At 33.8% G+C, this 18,162-nt stretch overlaps 1 protein-coding gene across 1 annotated transcript; it reads left to right on the top strand.

Annotated features, from left to right (window-relative positions):
* The first annotated feature begins 5,988 nt into the window (after positions 1 to 5,988).
* On the top strand, positions 5,989 to 6,796 carry LOC142547082 (protein SMALL AUXIN UP-REGULATED RNA 12-like). The gene has a single exon (XM_075655160.1). The coding sequence runs from the start codon at positions 6,086 to 6,088 to the stop codon at positions 6,416 to 6,418; it is 333 nt and encodes a 110-aa protein (XP_075511275.1). The 5' UTR covers positions 5,989 to 6,085; the 3' UTR covers positions 6,419 to 6,796.
* Positions 6,797 to 18,162: the final 11,366 nt, after the last annotated feature.

Here is an 18,162-nt window from a genome sequence, read left to right on the forward strand (position 1 = left end):
GGTATTTTAAAAGTTTTTCTGAAGAAGAATTTGAGTATATTGTTTCGAAATTTTATACATATTGTGAAAACCAGAATAAATTAATTCATTTTGTTCCTTGGTTTTTTAAAACATTTATTATAGATTATATTTCTATTCTTGAAAGAAATTATAAACTTTCTTCTGGACAGATTCAAAAATCTGTTTATCCTCCTCAACAATCTTTTATTATAGAAAAGAATAATAAAATTTTAAATTTTACTGCTTTTTCTAAATTATTTGAAAATGATATGTTACAAATAACTGTTAAACATATTAATCAGATAATTGAAAAACAGAATTATACAAATTTGTATCTTACGATAATAGGAGAAGAGATAGTTTTTCTTAAGGATCGTATTGATAAAATAATTCTGGCCATTAATCAAATTAAACCAGATGTTCATATTCAAACAAAATAAGAAGAAACTAATATTGTTTCTATTGCTACTTCTTCTATTCAATCCCCTCCAGATATAAAGGATTTTAAATTTAAATCTTCTGTTTCTGATATAGAAAAATTACTAGAAGAAAAATTTAGAAATCTTAATTTAAATACTCTTAATAAAGAGTTAGATAATAATGAGAATCATTCTGATGAAGAAATTAATAAAATTAAATGGGCAGATAGACCTAACCAAAATAAATATTATTATAATAGACCTACTCCCATGGACGTTCTTATTGAAGAACAAGAATATATATTTGCTAATAGTTATAATGGGAAAAGTATTTATGATTGGAATATTGATGGTTTTAGTGATAAACAAATTTATAATACTGCTCACAGAATGCTTATGTATAGTACTGTGTGTAAAACTTCTGGCAATACTGATAAAAATATCGCTAAGATGATTATATCAGGTTTTACTGGTCAACTTAAAGGTTGGTGGGATAATTATTTAAATCAATTCCAAAAAGAAGATATTATTAATTCTATAAAGATAGAGAATAATATTCAATGAGAAAATGTTGTATATTCATTAATAATGACTATGATTGAACATTTTACTGGTAAATTCACTGATGATAGTGAAAAGATTCGTACTTTATTAAGTAATCTAAAATGTAAAACACTTACTGATTTTAGATGGTATAAAGATACCTTTTTATCTCGTATATATGAGATACCAGATTGTAATAATAGTTTCTAGAAAGCTAAATTTATAGATGGTTTACCTTTTCTATTTGCTGAAAGAATTAGAAAAGTATTAAGAAAAGATGAGATTAATATTCCATATGATAATTATACTTATGGAAATTTAATTAATACTTGCATTAAAGAGGGTTTAGCTCTCTGTAATGAATTAAAATTAAATAATCAAATTAAAAGACAAAATTTACTTGAGAAAAAACAATTAGGTAAATTTTGTGATCAATTTGGTATGGACTTACCTAATAAAGGTAAGAAGAAAATTAAAGAAAAAGATGAAAAATTTTATAGAAAGAAAAGACATTTGTCTGATAGACAAAGAGATAAAAAGAAGAAAAGAAAAGAAAGCCGTGATTTACGGAAAGAAGAAAAATACAAAAATAAATTAATAATTTGTAGAAAATGTAAAAAGCCAGGACATTATGCTAATCAATGTTGGGCTAAAAATAAAATTAATAATTTAGATATAGATGATAATCTAAAATAAACATTATTTAAAATAATAATGGATTCAAATAATAATTCTGACAGTGAAACTGAGAATTCTTCAGAATCTTATATTTCAGAAGAAATAATAGATAGTGAATCAGATATTTCTGATGATTTAAATGAATGTAATAATTGTATACAAGGAAAATCTTGTTTAAATCATATAGAAGATAAAAATGATGAATTTTATAAACTAATGTCTCAATTCAATGATTTAAATATTAATGTGTTAACTAACAATAATATTTTAGAATTTCTTAAAATGATTAAGGATCCAGTATTAAAATCCACAATTATTGATCAAATGGAGAATACTGCTTCAACTAGCAATAATAATAATAATATTATTGTTAAACAAGAACAAGCTTACTCTATGAAAGAAGTTAAAAATCTTCTTCAACAGAAATATAGTAAACAGAATCCAGTTACTATACATGATTTAGTTAAAGAAATAGAAAATCTTAAAGAACAAGTAAAAATTTTACAACACAATAATAATAGTTTAAATTATCGTGTTTCAATCATTGAAACTAATAATAATAATTCAGTTAATAATTCTGATAGTTTTGATAATCTACAAGATATTTTTTTTCCTGATCCAGATAAAAAACATTTATCTGTTTTAAGCATGATTATATCTCAAAAATGTTATACCAATATAACTTTATTAATTGAAAATTCTTATAAAAAGAATTTCATTGCTATGATTGATAGTGGTGCAGACTTAAATGTTATACATGAAGGATTAATTCCTACGAAATATTTTCATAAAACTACTCATTCTCTCTCTCATGCAGGAGGAGAACCATTAGAAATAAATTATAAATTACCAAAAGTTTATATTTGCAAAGATAAAAACTGTATTCAAACCAGTTTTTTATTAGCAAAAGATATTTCTAGCCAACTTATACTTGATCTTCCTTTTATTTATCAAATTTATCCTTTAACTTATGTTGATGAAACAAGTATTATAGGAACTTTTCAAGGTAATCCTATTTCCTTTAAGTTCATAATTAAACCTGTTCATAGAATTCTTAATGAATTACAAGAAAAGATTGATAGGAAAACTTTTCAGATTAATTCTTTAAAAGAAGAAGTTAATATATTAACTATAGATGATAAATTACAAAATTCTAAATTACTGGAAAAAATTAAACTTATTTATAATAAGTTTTCATTAGAAATATGTAATGATCTTCCTAATGCTTTTTGGAATAGAAAGAAGCATATTATATCTCTTCCATATGAAGAGAATTTTGATGAAAAAAATATTCCTACCAAGGCTCGTCCTTGTCAAATGAATTCTGAATATTTAGAATTATGTAAGAATGAAATTCATTCTTTATTAGAAAAAAGTTTGATAAAGCATTCTCAATCTCCTTGGTCATGTACTGCTTTTTATGTTAATAAACATTCTGAACAGGAAAGAGGTGTTCCAAGATTAGTCATAAATTATAAACCTCTTAATAAGGTTTTAAAATGGATTAGACATCCTATTCCTAATAAAAAAGATTTATTAGATAGACTTGTAAATGCTATCATATTTTCAAAATTTGATTTAAAATCAGGATTTTGTCAGATTCAGGTAAAAGAATCTGATAGATATAAAACTGCTTTTAATGTTCCAATAGGACATTATGAATGGACAGTAATGCCATTTGGCCTTAAAAATGCCCCTTCTGAATTTCAACAAATTATGAATGATATTTTTTATAATTACAGCAATTTTATAATTGTTTATATTGATGATATCTTAGTATTTTCTAATGATATTGAAATACATTTTAAACATTTAAATATGTTTAAAAATATTGTTATTCAAAATGGACTTGTTATCTCAAAATCTAAAATGATTTTATTTCAAACCAATATTAGATTTCTTGGTCTTATGATTGAGAAAGAAAAAATAATTCCTATACAGAGAAGTATAGAATTTGGTTCAAAATTTCCTGATATTATAACTAATAAAACTCAGTTACAGAGATTTTTAGGAAGTTTAAATTATATTTCTCCCTATATTAAAAATCTTACTAAAGATTCTGCTATCTTATATGATAGGTTAAAGAAAAATACTTTACCTTGGTCTAAAAGACATACAATAGCTGTTAAAAATATTAAGGAAAATGTTAAGAATCTTCCTTGTCTTATGCTTGCTAATCCCCAATGGGATAAAATAGTTGAAGCTGATGCCTCATATATAGGTTTTGGAGGAATCTTAAAACAGAAAGATCCTCAAAATAAACAAGAATATCTTATTAGATTTTATTCTGGGAAATGAAATAATGCCCAGAAAAATTACTCCACAGTAGCAAAAGATATTTTAGCTATTGTCAGATGTATTTTGAAATTTCAAGATGATTTATATAATCAAAAGTTTATTATAAAAACTGACTGTAAATCTGCAAAATTTATGTTTAATAAAGATTTTAAACATGATGTTTCTAAACAAATGTTTGCAAGATGACAGGCTCGTTTAGCTCCTTTTGATTTTGAAATAATTTATAAAAAAGGTGAAGATAATCACTTACCAGATTTCTTAACTCGAGAATATTTATCCTAATGTTTTTATCTACAGATATGTATTCCCGATGAGGAAGAGGAGAGTCCTCTTATAGAGGACGAGGTGGTAGGGGAAAACCCCCTAATATCATTGTACAGCATGGTAAACAGAGGCTTATAGCCCAGAACTTATCCAGTTCATCAGCCAATAATACTGAGCAAAATAATGAGTTATACAATGAATTTCAAGAATTCTTGAAACAAAAGCAGAGAAGTAATACAGATTCTCAATCTTCAGCATCATATGCTAATATTATCAAAGAGGATGATAATGATTCAGCTCTATATACAGAGACAAAACATCGAGAATTGATTCTTCTTATAGAAGAAAGAGATACCCAATGGGAAAAAACTCCATGGACTATAATGGAAAGATATTTAAACAATACATCATATGTATATGGTTCTTATAAGCAAAGAGGATTTTATGAAAATCTTCTGATATCTACAAAAAGTGTTGACATAACTCACTTTTTCAGTAATACTCAGCAGAAAGGAAGTTATAACTTTTCAAAGTTTATCATCAAGAAGATCATATCTATTGAAGAATGGGGTATATCTCCATTAGTTGAAAAAGAATTTGCAGCTGGTGCAGTTGGTGGAATATCACATCATGGCATATCGGGTGGAATATCATATTACTGTAGACTTTTTGACTACTATTTGCATTAATAATGCATTGTATTATTTACTTTAATAAAGTATTGTACTGTTTTTATTTTAGATGGAATCCGGGGTTTCATGTCCGGCTCTTCTATCTATTTATAGGTTCATTCTGTGTCTTTAGGAGGACACGGTTGAGTTTGCTCCCCTCTCATTTCTCTCTTGTAAAAACCCTTCAGAATTATATCAATAAAAGTTTGAAGTTCTGGTAACAAATTTGTAAGTTCTTACTATTTTTATTTTCTGTTTTTATTTACTGTTTTAAATTTTTATATTTCATTAGTTGAGCCTGTATGACAGGTTAAAGCATTCGTGCTAAATTATTACCTTACTATGACATGATCTATATTTATTTGTTTTTGAGATCAGATTGAGATAATAAAAGATCTATTTAAATTTTTGGAATTTAATGTAATATAAGAGTCTTTGGTTAGAATATAAGGTAAAAAGATGAACCAGGAAATGGTAAACACAAGGTTCGAGTTTAACCAGGAAAAATAAATTCATGTTGTAGCCCTTTAGCCTGCTTAGCCGAGAGATGGCGTTTAAGGCGTTCATGGGTGATTTTTATGAATTTATGATTCTGAGGTGGACCTCGGTAAAATTCTCTGTTGTTTAATTTCTTTGGTATATCTTTTATAAATCCTTTTATGTTTTGTAAAAGTTCCAAATATGAATCTTATATTCATTATTATTCTGAGATTTAAATTTTTCATTTTCTTAGCTCAATCAGAGTTGAATATGGTATATAGGCTGGAAACCAATAACCTCCATGTGTGCGAAAGCCACTAAGAAAAAGTTTGGTAAAACAAAGCCACGTATCAGATTTCTCATTCTGATCCCAAGTCTCACATGATATTAATATACATGATTTGACCAATACACACATATTACAGATACATGTTGGTGTGAATAACAAGAAATTATTTTAAAAATTTCAGAATTACCCATAATGTCATTTTACTCTAGAAGAGAGTGAGTTACATATGATTTAGAAATTACAAAATGTGGAAGAAAAATATGCACACAATCTCTTAGGGCTTAGCCCCACCCCACCCCACCCCCACCCATAGCTCCAACTTTTGTGAATAAATACCTCCGCAATTCTATCCTTTCCAAACCACACCACCCAAACCTCCATATCCAAACTCTTCGTTTTCAAATCAAAGCTTCAAAAAAAAATAATAATAATAATAATACACGATGGCGATCAAGAAACCAGCCAAGGTCTCCCAGGCAACAGCCCTGAGGCAAATCTTGAAGAGATGCTCCAGCTTGGGTAAGAAAAATGGCTACGACACAGAGGATGGGCTGCCGGTGGACGTCCCCAAGGGCCATTTTGCGGTGTATGTAGGCCAAACCCGGAGCAGATACATAGTTCCCATATCTCTGTTGGCTCATCCCGAGTTCCAAGTCCTGCTGAGACAGGCGGAAGAAGAGTTTGGATTCGATCACGAGATGGGACTTACTATCCCATGCGAAGAAGTCGTTTTCAGATCCCTGACTTCTTCCATGCTCGATGAATTAAGAACTTGAAATATTGCATATTTTGACGGTTACTTAATTATCCATGAAATGGTAGGCTGGATAGCTAATTCTTGAATATGGAAGGAGAAGAAATTTCGGTTGCTAATATGGGGAGAGATGGCCAAAGATGAAAGCAGCAGATTTGTGCTGATTTTCATCTTTTTTTTTTAACATCTTTCCTGGTTTCATTTCTTCCTTTTTCTTGGTTTCATTTTTTTTCCCTCTCAACGGGGAAAAAAGTTTACTTTAATCAACCCATGACTCATGAATTATTAGTATTTTATGGGTGGTTGGATTTGTATAAATTTAACTGATTCTGTAATTTTCCTCACTGTGGTGTTTATTCACTCACACCTATGAGAAAATGAAAAATGTGTTCCTCATCTATTATCAATCAACGATCTATTGTTTTAATTTTAACTCAATTATGTCATGAAATTTTATTGATTTTTATTATCAGGCATATAAATAAATATCTTTGAATATAGTCAAAACATGTAACGTAATGAAAATTTCATACTATAAATAATAAAATTTGAAAAAAAAAGGGTTCGAATTCGAACTATTCAAAATGGTATGGGACGATAATAACATTGCAATCTAACGTTGTCTTACAACAATTTGCTTAGTTAATTGGCTAGAAATAGATAATCTTATATATTCATGTTTTTTTCTAGACGTATTTGAAATTTTAATCCCCCGGCATTAGCATGTAACTCAATACACATATTTTTATTAGCATCGATTCTCACACACGTAAAATGTATATCTGACAATCCACATTTTTTTTATATAGTAGGTTTGTGATATTTTTTTATAGACCTACGAATGAACATAGACCAAGCCTCGTTCGCTAGCTTTTGCTTAAAATCATAGCAAGAAACAGAATTTGGTCTATGGCTAATATACGTATCAAATAGTTATTAGGCAAGTTACAAGCAAGTGTACATTAATGTACAACAAACATTTTTTTTGTTATTTATAAAGTATTTTTATTATATAGCAGTAATCTTTATCACATTTCATTCGTGGTCCAGTTTAAATATGTGGTCGTGGAAGAAAATTAGTTACAGATTTTACCAGGTTCATTATTTTTTTCTTAAAAAAAGACAAAGTATTGCAATATTTAAACTTTTTTTATATATAGAAAAGAATTTATAATTAGCTTATCATTCTGTTATTTTCTCCCCTTTATCAGCCATCCCCTTAACCGCCTTCTCTGGTTTCCGGTTATGGGCTTCTTATCTCACCACTGTTGATTGGCCCAGCTTCTTCCTCATACTTATTGGACTTCATCTTTGTGTGGCCCAGTACCTTCCAGCCCAAACTATTGAGAAACTCTTTCTACAGTTGAAATACTAAAAATACCCCTCACATTACAAAAATACTAACTTTTTATTTAATAAAGAATGTCATAAAACTATATTTTACTAAATTTATAGCTCACTTATAAGTACTAGATATCATCTACTTTCCAGAATTTTTAAAATCCTTAAATTTTTTCATCTTTACCTACACTTTAGAATTTTTCAATGATAATATTACTTGTAATATAATTTTTTTTATATTTATATCTTTATGAATTAAAAATAATTAAAATTATCACACACACACACACACACACACACATATATATATATATATATATTAAAATTATTCATTCATTTGATTTCTGTACGTTTATACAAAAAGCCGCGGCGACTGGAGCAGTCAATTTGAAAACCAAGTATATTGTCGATTTGATGTGAGTTTTACATTTTTCGAAAAAAATACACGATCTTTTAGGAAAGGGCAGCTGCCCTTGCAAAGAAAGAAAAAGGAATTAATATCATGTGAAATTTGAGAGAAACCAAGCTTGTGTTTTTTTTTTATTAACCAAGTTTGTGTATTTTTTGGGGTCCCTTTAAAAATAGCATCTGATTTTTAGCCCATTTCTTAAAACGATTGTAACCGAGGGCTGTTGCCAGGAAAATCCAGAGGGCAGGTTGCAGAATCATATGCTGTTGTTGAAGGTTGTTTGGCTGCTATTCATGATCCATGGATTATTGAAACAGACGCTTAGGCGGCTTTTAAAAATCGGGACGGTGAACGATCGTCCAACATCTAGGTGGCGCCTTTTACAACACTTATTAAAACTGCTTCTAGTGTCGTTTACAGCGATCATCTTGCATTGTTTTTGTCTAATTGTGTTCCACTTATGTATTCAGTTGATGTTAATTCGACGATTTTTAGTTTCGAAAAATCAAATGTGTAGTAAATGCCGATGTGCTAGTTTCTTTTCCATTTTATAGACCTTCAGTCCTCTATATTTGTCACTAAAAAAAACGAACACAAGGCATATAACACTCAAATTAAAAGATAATCCAACAATATTGTATAAACTACAGTTTCTCCCTTTCGAATTTGTCAAATCACAAGCCAAAACCATTTGAAACATTCCACCTTATGACCAAACCGTAAGAAGAAAGCAACGGAGCTATATTCATCATACCAGAAGAACGTGTTACACGAAATGTATGCACAAACAGAAAGGTACACAAAAAACAGCGAGCCAGTATCACGAACTAAACAGTAGCACAATGCAAAAGTAAAGCAAACCGAGGCCTGTATGTAATACAGTGTCCTTAAAACAGATTCGTCCCCTCCGATGTGCTTCGAGGATGAACTTGGACGTCTGTTTCCCAGGATACAACGGAACAACCAGCAGTACCTTAGCACGAGATACCACAAAGGCGAACTGAAATGTACCTGAACTTTATCACGAGACAGAGTAACGAGAAAAGGAGCAGCAGCCGGTGGAAGCAGCAGCAGCCGAGACAACAGAACAAGCAAAGCGTCGAAAATGTAGGAGAGTGTGTTGGTATTTTTGAAAGACTCGAGGCTGCCTCTATTTATAGGCACTCATATGGACAGTTACGGCTGGCCATTCGAAAGGCCAAAGGTCTGTCCAGCTAGAGCACCAAAGGTCATCAGTTGGAACACCAAAGGTCAACCGAAACTGTTCCAGCTGAAACACCAAAGGTCACAGTCCATAATGTAATTTTTCGAAAATAAAAAATAGCAAAAGCCAGGTGAGCCTTGGTGGGAAATTTTGCCTTGATCGGTCCGACATTCGACGGACCCAGGTCGCGCTCGTACGCTTTGCACACAAGTCAAGCCTTTTTTCACTGCAAATCGGGCCCATGATTTGCACCCCCCCTGCGCCTGTGCGCGCGAGAAAGAGCCTCTTGAGCAATCATTGTTACACCTCCATAAAGTGAAACTCAATATAAGCTCACCAATGCTATGTTTATTTTTCTATGTGGGACATTTCCCATTCACCAACTATTAGGCATTGCTTGTCCAATTTCCCATTCAAAAGACACAAGCCCAATAGGCCTCTAAGTCCAACAATCCCCCACATGAATGGAAATTGAAGGATATTCAATGATTTTTCGTGATAAAGTTCAACAGTTGAATCTTGCATAGGATAGGTAGGTATTATCCTTTGAACCTTCCCTTGTGAAAGCATAATAATTCACTGGTTGACAGTAGACATGATGTCTTTGAACTGTACAGCCGTTTGTGTGAGTTAAGATATACTTCACACAAGACTCTTCCTAATACTATTCAGTTCTCATGATTGTGTTCGTTTTGGCCATGAACACACTCCTGGTTCTGCAAGAGGGTCTAGAATTGAGCCCTGCAATTCTTTCGAAGCGGCCCCACTTCTCTCTCACATAGGTGATTCTATATTGCTTCTCGTCAGAATCATTAAAAGCCGTAAGCTTATCTTCAACATTCACTGTTTCATAGTAGGAATGGACTAGGGATAACCCCCACAGTGATTCTCCAAATTAGTGCGATTAGGTTGTCCCATTGAACCTAGTTCTTGGGATATCCAGTCAGCGTAGGTTGGGTTTTCCTTCACACCAATTTATTCTATAGGCTTGAGCCTCATTCCCCTTGACATTTTCGCAACTAACTCTCTGTTTAACCCTTTGGTTAGCGGATCCGCTATATTATCCTTTGACTTTACATAGTCAACAGAGATAACTCCAGTTGAGAGTAGTTGTCTAATGGTATTATGTCTACGACGTATATGCCTAGACTTACCATTATACATATTATTTTGTGCCCTACCAATCGCAGATTGGCTGTCACAATGTATGCATATAGTCGGCACAGGTTTTTCCCATCCTGGAACATCTTCTAAAAAATAACGCAGCCATTCAGCCTCTTCACCACACTTGTCAAGGGCTATGAACTCAAATTCCATCGTGGATCTGGCTATTAGAGTTTGTTTAGAAGACTTCCACGCAATTGCTGCACCTCCTAAAGTGAATATAAATCCACTTGTAGATTTTGAATCTTTCATATCAGATATCCAATTCGCATCACTGTATCCTTCAATAACAGTAGGATATCTTGTATAGTGCAGCCCATGATCACGAGTGTACCTTAAGTATCTTAGCAATATGATAATTGCTTTCCAGTGTTCAACTCCTGGATTACTAGTGAATCTACTCAATTTGCTTACTGCATAGACTATGTCTGGTCTTGTACAACTCATTAAGTACATCAGACTTCCAATGACTCGAGAGTATTCTAATTGAGACATACTTTCACCTCGATTCTTTGATAGATGCTGACTGGTATCTATCGGGGTTCTAGCTAATGCAGAGTCATTGTTATTGAATTTCTCAAGTATTTTGTCAACATAATGTGACTGACTTAGGATTAGTCCTTCTGATGTTCTATGGATTTTAATTCCAAGGATTACATCGGCTAAGCCCAAATCTTTCATGTCAAATCTTGAGTTCAATAACTTCTTGGTGGATTTGATCATCTTATCATTACTACCAATGATAAGTATGTCATCTACGTAAAGACATAAAATGTCATATCCCATTTCAGTGTTCTTTATGTATACACATTTGTCACATTCACTGAATTTAAATCCACTTTCCATCACGGCCTTATCAAATTTTTCGTGCCATTGCTTTGGTGCTTGTTTTAAGCCATACAGAGACTTCACCAATTTACATACCTTATTTTCTTGCCCAGTCGCAGAAAATCCCTCAGGTTGTTCCATGTAAATTTCCTCTTCTAAATATCCATTTAGAAAGGCTGTCTTTACGTCCATTTGGTGTACTTCAAGATTCCGCAATGCGGCAATCGCAAGTATCACACGAATAGAGGTTATTCTCGATACAGGAGAATATGTGTCAAAGTAATCAAGCCCTTCACGTTGATGGTAACCTTTAATTACCAATCTGGCTTTATACTTATCTATGGTTTCATCTGATTTCATTTTCCTTTTGAAAACCCATTTACAGCCTAGTGGTTTGCTTCCCGGAGGAAGATCTACTAATTCCCACGTATGATTTTGTAAAATGGATTCCATTTCGGAATTGATAGCCTCTTTCCATAGAGGTCCCTCAGATGAACTACTTGCTTCCTTGAAGCTTTGAGGTTCACTTTCCATCATGAAAGTGATGAAATCCGGACCAAAGGATTTCTCAGTCCTAGCTCTCTTGCTACGTCTAGGTTCAATGTCTTGATCAAGCTCTTGTTCTTCATCCATTGTTTCATATAATCTTTTGGATGAACTTGATTCTTCCTTAGATTTGCATGGAAACATGTGTTCAAAGAACGAAGCATTTCTTGATTCCATTATCGTATTCTTGGGAATATCAGGTATTTGAGATTCGTGTACAAGAAAACGATAAGCGCAACTGTTTTGAGCATATCCAATGAAAATGCAATCAACAGCTTTTGGTCCTATCTTTACCTTCTTTGGAGTGGGTACTGCTACTTTGGCAAGACACCCCCACACTCGCAGATATTGGTAGGAAGGACTTCTACCTTTCCATAACTCATATGGACTTTTATCTAACTTCTTTCGGGATAGCTTATTTAAAAGGTAATTAGCTGTTAGAACAGCTTCCCCCCACAAGTTCTGTGGTAAACCAGAACTTAATAACAACGTATTCATCATTTCCTTCAATGTGCGATTCTTTCTCTCTGCAATGCCATTTTGCTGAGGAGAATAAGGTGCAGTTCTTTCGTGTTTGATACCATGTTGAGCACAAAACTCAGCAAACGGTGATTCATATTCACCTCCACGATCACTTCTTAACACCTTAATTTTCTTGCTAAGTTGATTCTCAACTTCACTCTTATATTGGATAAATTTGTCAATAGCTTCATCCTTACTTTTGAGGAGATACACATAACAAAATTTTGTGCTATCGTCAACAAAAGTAATGAAGTATTTATTTCCACCACGAGTTTGTACACCTTTTAAATCACATACATCACTGTGAATTATATCAAGTGGTTCACTATTTCGTTCAATAGTTCGAAAAGATGATCTTGTTAGTTTTGCCTCAACACAAGTTTCACATTTGTGTTGTTTATCAATTTGGAATGCAGGAATTCTTTTCATGTTAATTAGTCTACGAATTGTATCGTAATTAACGTGTCCAAGTCTACTATGCCATAAACAAGAAGACTCAAGCAAATAAGCAAAAGTATTAACTTTATTCATCACGGGCTTAATAGCCATTACATTTAGTTTGAACAAACCATTACAAACATAACCTTTGCCAACAAACATTCCACTCTTAGACAAAACCACATTATCTGACTCAAACACAATGCGGAAACCATGCTTGTTAAGAAGCGACCCGGACACTAAGTTCTTGCGGATGTCAGGTACATACAACACATTGTTTAAAGTCAGTTCTTTTCCCGATGTCATCTTTAGGACAACTTTTCCTTGACCCTTGATTTCAGAAGTGGCGGAATTTCCCATGAACAGCTTTTCCCCATTCTCAGATTCCTTAAGAGTTGCAAACATCTCCTTATCCGAGCAAACATGGCGAGTGGCACCCGTGTCGATCCACCACTTCCTTGGATTCGAACCCACCAGATTAACCTCTGATATTACAGCACAGAGATTCATATTCGAAACCTCTTGAGATATGTTCTCTACCACATTCGCCTCTCGGTTTCTCTTCGGCTTCTTATAATCAGATGCCTTGTGACCCATGCCATCACAATTATAGCATTTTCCCGAGAACTTCTTCTTTGAAACGCCTCCTTTGGGTCCCATGTTCAACTTTCTGTTGGAGGAGGACAATGGTCTCTTTTTCGAGCTTTGACCATGCTCGACAACATTTGCCTTAGCAGCAACAGGAGAGAACAATCTTCTTTCCGAACTCTTGTTGTCTTCCTCAATACGAAGTCGAACAATGAGCTCTTCAACATTCATCTCCTTTCATTTGTGCTTCAAGTAATTCTTGAAATCCTTCCAAGCTGGTGGTAGTTTCTCAACAATAGCAGCCACTTGGAATGATTTGCTCAAAGTCATCCCCTCACCGTGAATCTCGTGAAGAATCACTTGTAGTTCTTGAACTTGACTGATAACCGGCTTTGAATCCACCATTTTAAAGTCCAGAAAGCGACCAACAAGAAACTTCTTGGCCCCGGCATCCTCGGTTTTGTACTTTCTGTCTAGGGATTCCCACAGCTCTTTAGCCGTTTTCTTTTCGCAAAACACGTTGTAGAACGAATCTGCCAATCCGTTTAGTACATAGTTTCGGCATAAAAAATCAGAATGATTCCATGCCTCAACCGCACTAACAGATTCAACATCTTCCTCACCCTCGTTGAGTTTAGGAGCATCCTCAGTGAGGAATCTGGCCAAGTTCATCATCGTCAAATAAAACAGCATCTTCTGCTGCCACCTTTTGAAGTCCACACCAGTAAACTTCTCGGGTTTTTCACCGTGACTTGCCGGAACAACAACCGCAGCAGCACGTGGGGTACCACGAGGGACAACTTGAGGAGGGACAACATGAACAGTTTCCCTTTGCACGTTAGTTTCAGTAGCCATATCTGAAACAAAACTCGTTATAAGTAATCTGTTTTAAGATTGTTACACAAAATGTATGCACAAACAGAAAGGTACACAAAAAACAGCGAGCCAGTATCACGAACTAAACAGTAGCACAATGCAAAAGTAAAGCAAACCGAGGCCTGTATGTAATACATTGTCCTTAAAACAGATTCGTCCCCTCCGATGTGCTTCGAGGATGAACTTGGACGTCTGTTTCCCAGGATACAACGGAACAACCAGCAGTACCTTAGCACGAGATACCACAAAGGCGAACTGAAATGTACCTGAACTTTATCACGAGACAGAGTAACGAGAAAAGGAGCAGCAGCCGGTGGAAGCAGCAGCAGCCGAGACAACAGAACAAGCAAAGCGTCGAAAATGTAGGAGAGTGTGTTGGTATTTTTGAAAGACTCGAGGCTGCCTCTATTTATAGGCACTCATATGGACAGTTACGGCTGACCATTCGAAAGGCCAAAGGTCTGTCCAGCTGGAGCACCAAAGGTCATCAGTTGGAACACCAAAGGTCAACCGAAACTGTTCCAGCTGAAACACCAAAGGTCACAGTCCATAATGTAATTTTTCGAAAATAAAAAATAGCAAAAGCCAGGTGAGCCTTGGTGGGAAATTTTGCCTTGATTGGTCCGACATTCGACGCACCCAGGTCGCGCTCGTACGCTTGCACACAAGTCAAGCCTTTTTCCACTGCAAATCGGGCCCATAATTTGCACCCCCCCTGCGCCTGTGCGCGCGAGAGAGAGCCTCTTGACCAATCATTGTTACACCTCCATAAAGTGCAACTCAATATAAGCTCACCAATGCTATGTTTATTTTTCTATGTGGGACATTTTACATTCTCCAACTATTAGGCATTGCTTGTCCAATTTCCCATTCAAAAAACACAAGCACAATAGGCCTCTAAGTCCAACAGAACGAAAAAGCAATTTTTCTCATCAGACTCCAAAAAAACAAAATGTGCATTTCCTTCAGTGATGTCCCTTTGCTCGGTTTTCTTGTGAGATGGTGATCCCCCAGGGAAGGCGCGGGTTTTGGGTACTGAATGACCCTGGGTCATGAGTTAGGTCCTGATAAGTTTTGGGCCGATTCGATAATAGCCGGACAAGTAGGGATGTAAATGAACCAAACCGTTTGCGAGCTATTCGTATCTCGACTCGATACAAGCTCGTTTGAGTTCGTCTGTTAAGCATATCAAGCCAAGATCAAACTCGATTTCGAGCTTGAAAATTTAATCAAACCAAGCTCAAACCTATGGATATTCGGCTCGTGAGTTCGCAAACATATTTGATAATAGGCTCGCAAACATGTTCGATAATAGGCTCGCGAGCTCGAGCTGGACTCGTTTAGGTGGCTCGTAAGGTCGAGCTCGAGCTGGACTCGTTTAGGTGGCTCGTAAGGTCGAACTTGGCTCATCTCTTAAATTGAAAAATAAAAATATTATTAATGTCAATAGAAGGAATTGAACACAAAACATAACGGGAAAAAAGATGAATTTACACCACATAATCACAATTACATTTTTTTCAAACATTTTTTTCTTACTTGCATATCATTATACGAAAATGTTCTTTCAAACATAATAAAATTAACAGAAATACAACAACTTATTTTTTTCCCCAAAAAATTTACATCACTAAGTCATGTACACATTGAGTAACTTTACAAATTATTATCTTAAAATATTATATTAAATTTAATATAATGACTTTATATTGATTAAAAAATAAAATTTATTTGGAACACATCGAATGGAGTTAGAAGTGAAGTTATTGCAATGTTATTTATATGGTGATATCAGTGTATGACAAATATTTGTTATTTGGATGCTAGATATATTATTTTGGGATGTTCAATCCGACCCAGTGAAATCGTCCACCAAGTTCTTACCTGATTCACCCGGTCTTTATCACTGGCGCCGTATGTGGAAAATCGATCTAAGACGGATATGGACATCTCGAGATATGTATATTTCATTTGTGGTGAGATTGTGCTGCTTGTAAGCCTTATATCCCGGGAGATATCCCAAGAAAAAAGATTTAATGGCTCAGAGAGAGAATTTTGAACGATAGCTTAAACGTGTAGAACCATAACACAAACACCCAAATGATTTTAGTGCAGGTACGAGGGAACTTTTTGGTAAAGAATTTCAAATGGAGTCGAAGAGAGGGTGTTCTACCGATCAAATAAACAGTCGCAACGATGCAATCAGCCCAATAAATTAAGGGAACATGTGATTGGAACAATAGAGCTCGAGCTACATTGAGAATGTGTTGATGCTTCTTTTTCACAACATAATTTTGTTGTGGATGCTCAACAGATCAAGAATGATAAGTGAAAATGCCTTTAGACCGGAAGAATCATGAGAATTTTAACTCATAAACATTGTTTGATCGCACAAACTTTATGTTGACACCAAACTGTGTGGATACAAGCTTACAAAATGTGGGAAACACCTGTGAAAAAATTATGATTTGAACGAAAAATTGAGATAATGAGTTGATCTATTTTATGCTTGAGGACAAGCATCGTTTAGCTGTGGGAGATTTTGATAGGCTCATAATAGTTAGTATTTTTATTTTTATATTTCCCATTATTCCAACCTCCGATATGTTTAATTGATACATTTTTGTGTAATTTTATTGTAGGAGGAACTTTCGCGGTCTTGGAGAAAATTTGAGTTAAAAAAGTTATGTTTATCACATTTGAAGTTTCCAAGATAGAGTTTGAAAGTGAATGACCAAACCAAAAGAAGTCCTGGAATAAGGCGTGATCACGCCTTATGACGATACTTCAGCTGCCAGAAAATTGCAAGAAGGGAAAATCTAAATAAAATATTATCTATTATTTTATATTTTATGATTAGGGTTAATTAAGAGGTTGGTGGGCTTTTTAGCAAAAAAAAAGATTTAGAACCAAATGAGCACACTATTCACGTAACAAAAGGGAGGAGGCGGCAGGAAGAATTTTTCTCCAATTTTCATTCCAACATCTCACGAGAAGGGAAGAAGAAAAAGGGCGCAGAAATTTTCTCTCCAACTCTCTCCCTATTTGGCTAAGTTTTATTTCTGATTTAAGAGATATTTTTACTGTTTAATTTATCACTGTGAGGCATTTGTTCTTATAGTTAATATTCTTTTTATTCCAAGTATTTGTTGATTTATGATTTAATAATATGAATATTGTATATCGTTTAATCTGACAATTTAATTCGATGTATGATTTTCTACTGCTAACCATAAATTCATTGATCCGTAATTGTCATGAATGATTGGTACATGAGTAACATAGATTAGATGTATTGTGCTATCATAATATATTTAATCTAAATAAATCGACGGAACTAAATCTTCCAATTGCAGCTATCTCGGTTGTTAGATTTTAGAATTAAATGTTTTCACGAAACGAAAATGCTATTTTTAATTAATATGGAACGCTATCGTGCCCAGTTAGTTATTGATAAGTTTTGACGGGATGCTGGGTTCAGTCAATTAATTTAGGAAAACACAAGAATTTTAGCGGCTATCCCTATAATTCTAAGGTTAATTGTTTGGAACAACTTGAATAAATTATTTGTTTGCCGATGACCAGTGATATAATTAAATAGTAGAATCCCCTTGAATCAGATCTGTCTCATATTAAATTCTTTACTTTATCCTAGTTGATTAATTGTCATTTAAATTTATTGTTTTTCCGTTCTTGAAGTATTTTAGTTTAGCATTTTATTTAAATTAATATCCCAAAATTCCCCCCTTTTTATTTGCATTTTTACTCGAAAGAAATAATCTCCCGTTCCCAGTGGATTCGACCCTACTCACCATTACACTCGTTTTTATTTAAAAGAGTGGGTATTAAT

The sequence above is a fragment of the Primulina tabacum genome, chromosome 5 (genome assembly GCF_025594145.1).
Source record: "Primulina tabacum isolate GXHZ01 chromosome 5, ASM2559414v2, whole genome shotgun sequence".
Taxonomy (NCBI): Eukaryota; Viridiplantae; Streptophyta; class Magnoliopsida; order Lamiales; family Gesneriaceae; genus Primulina; species Primulina tabacum.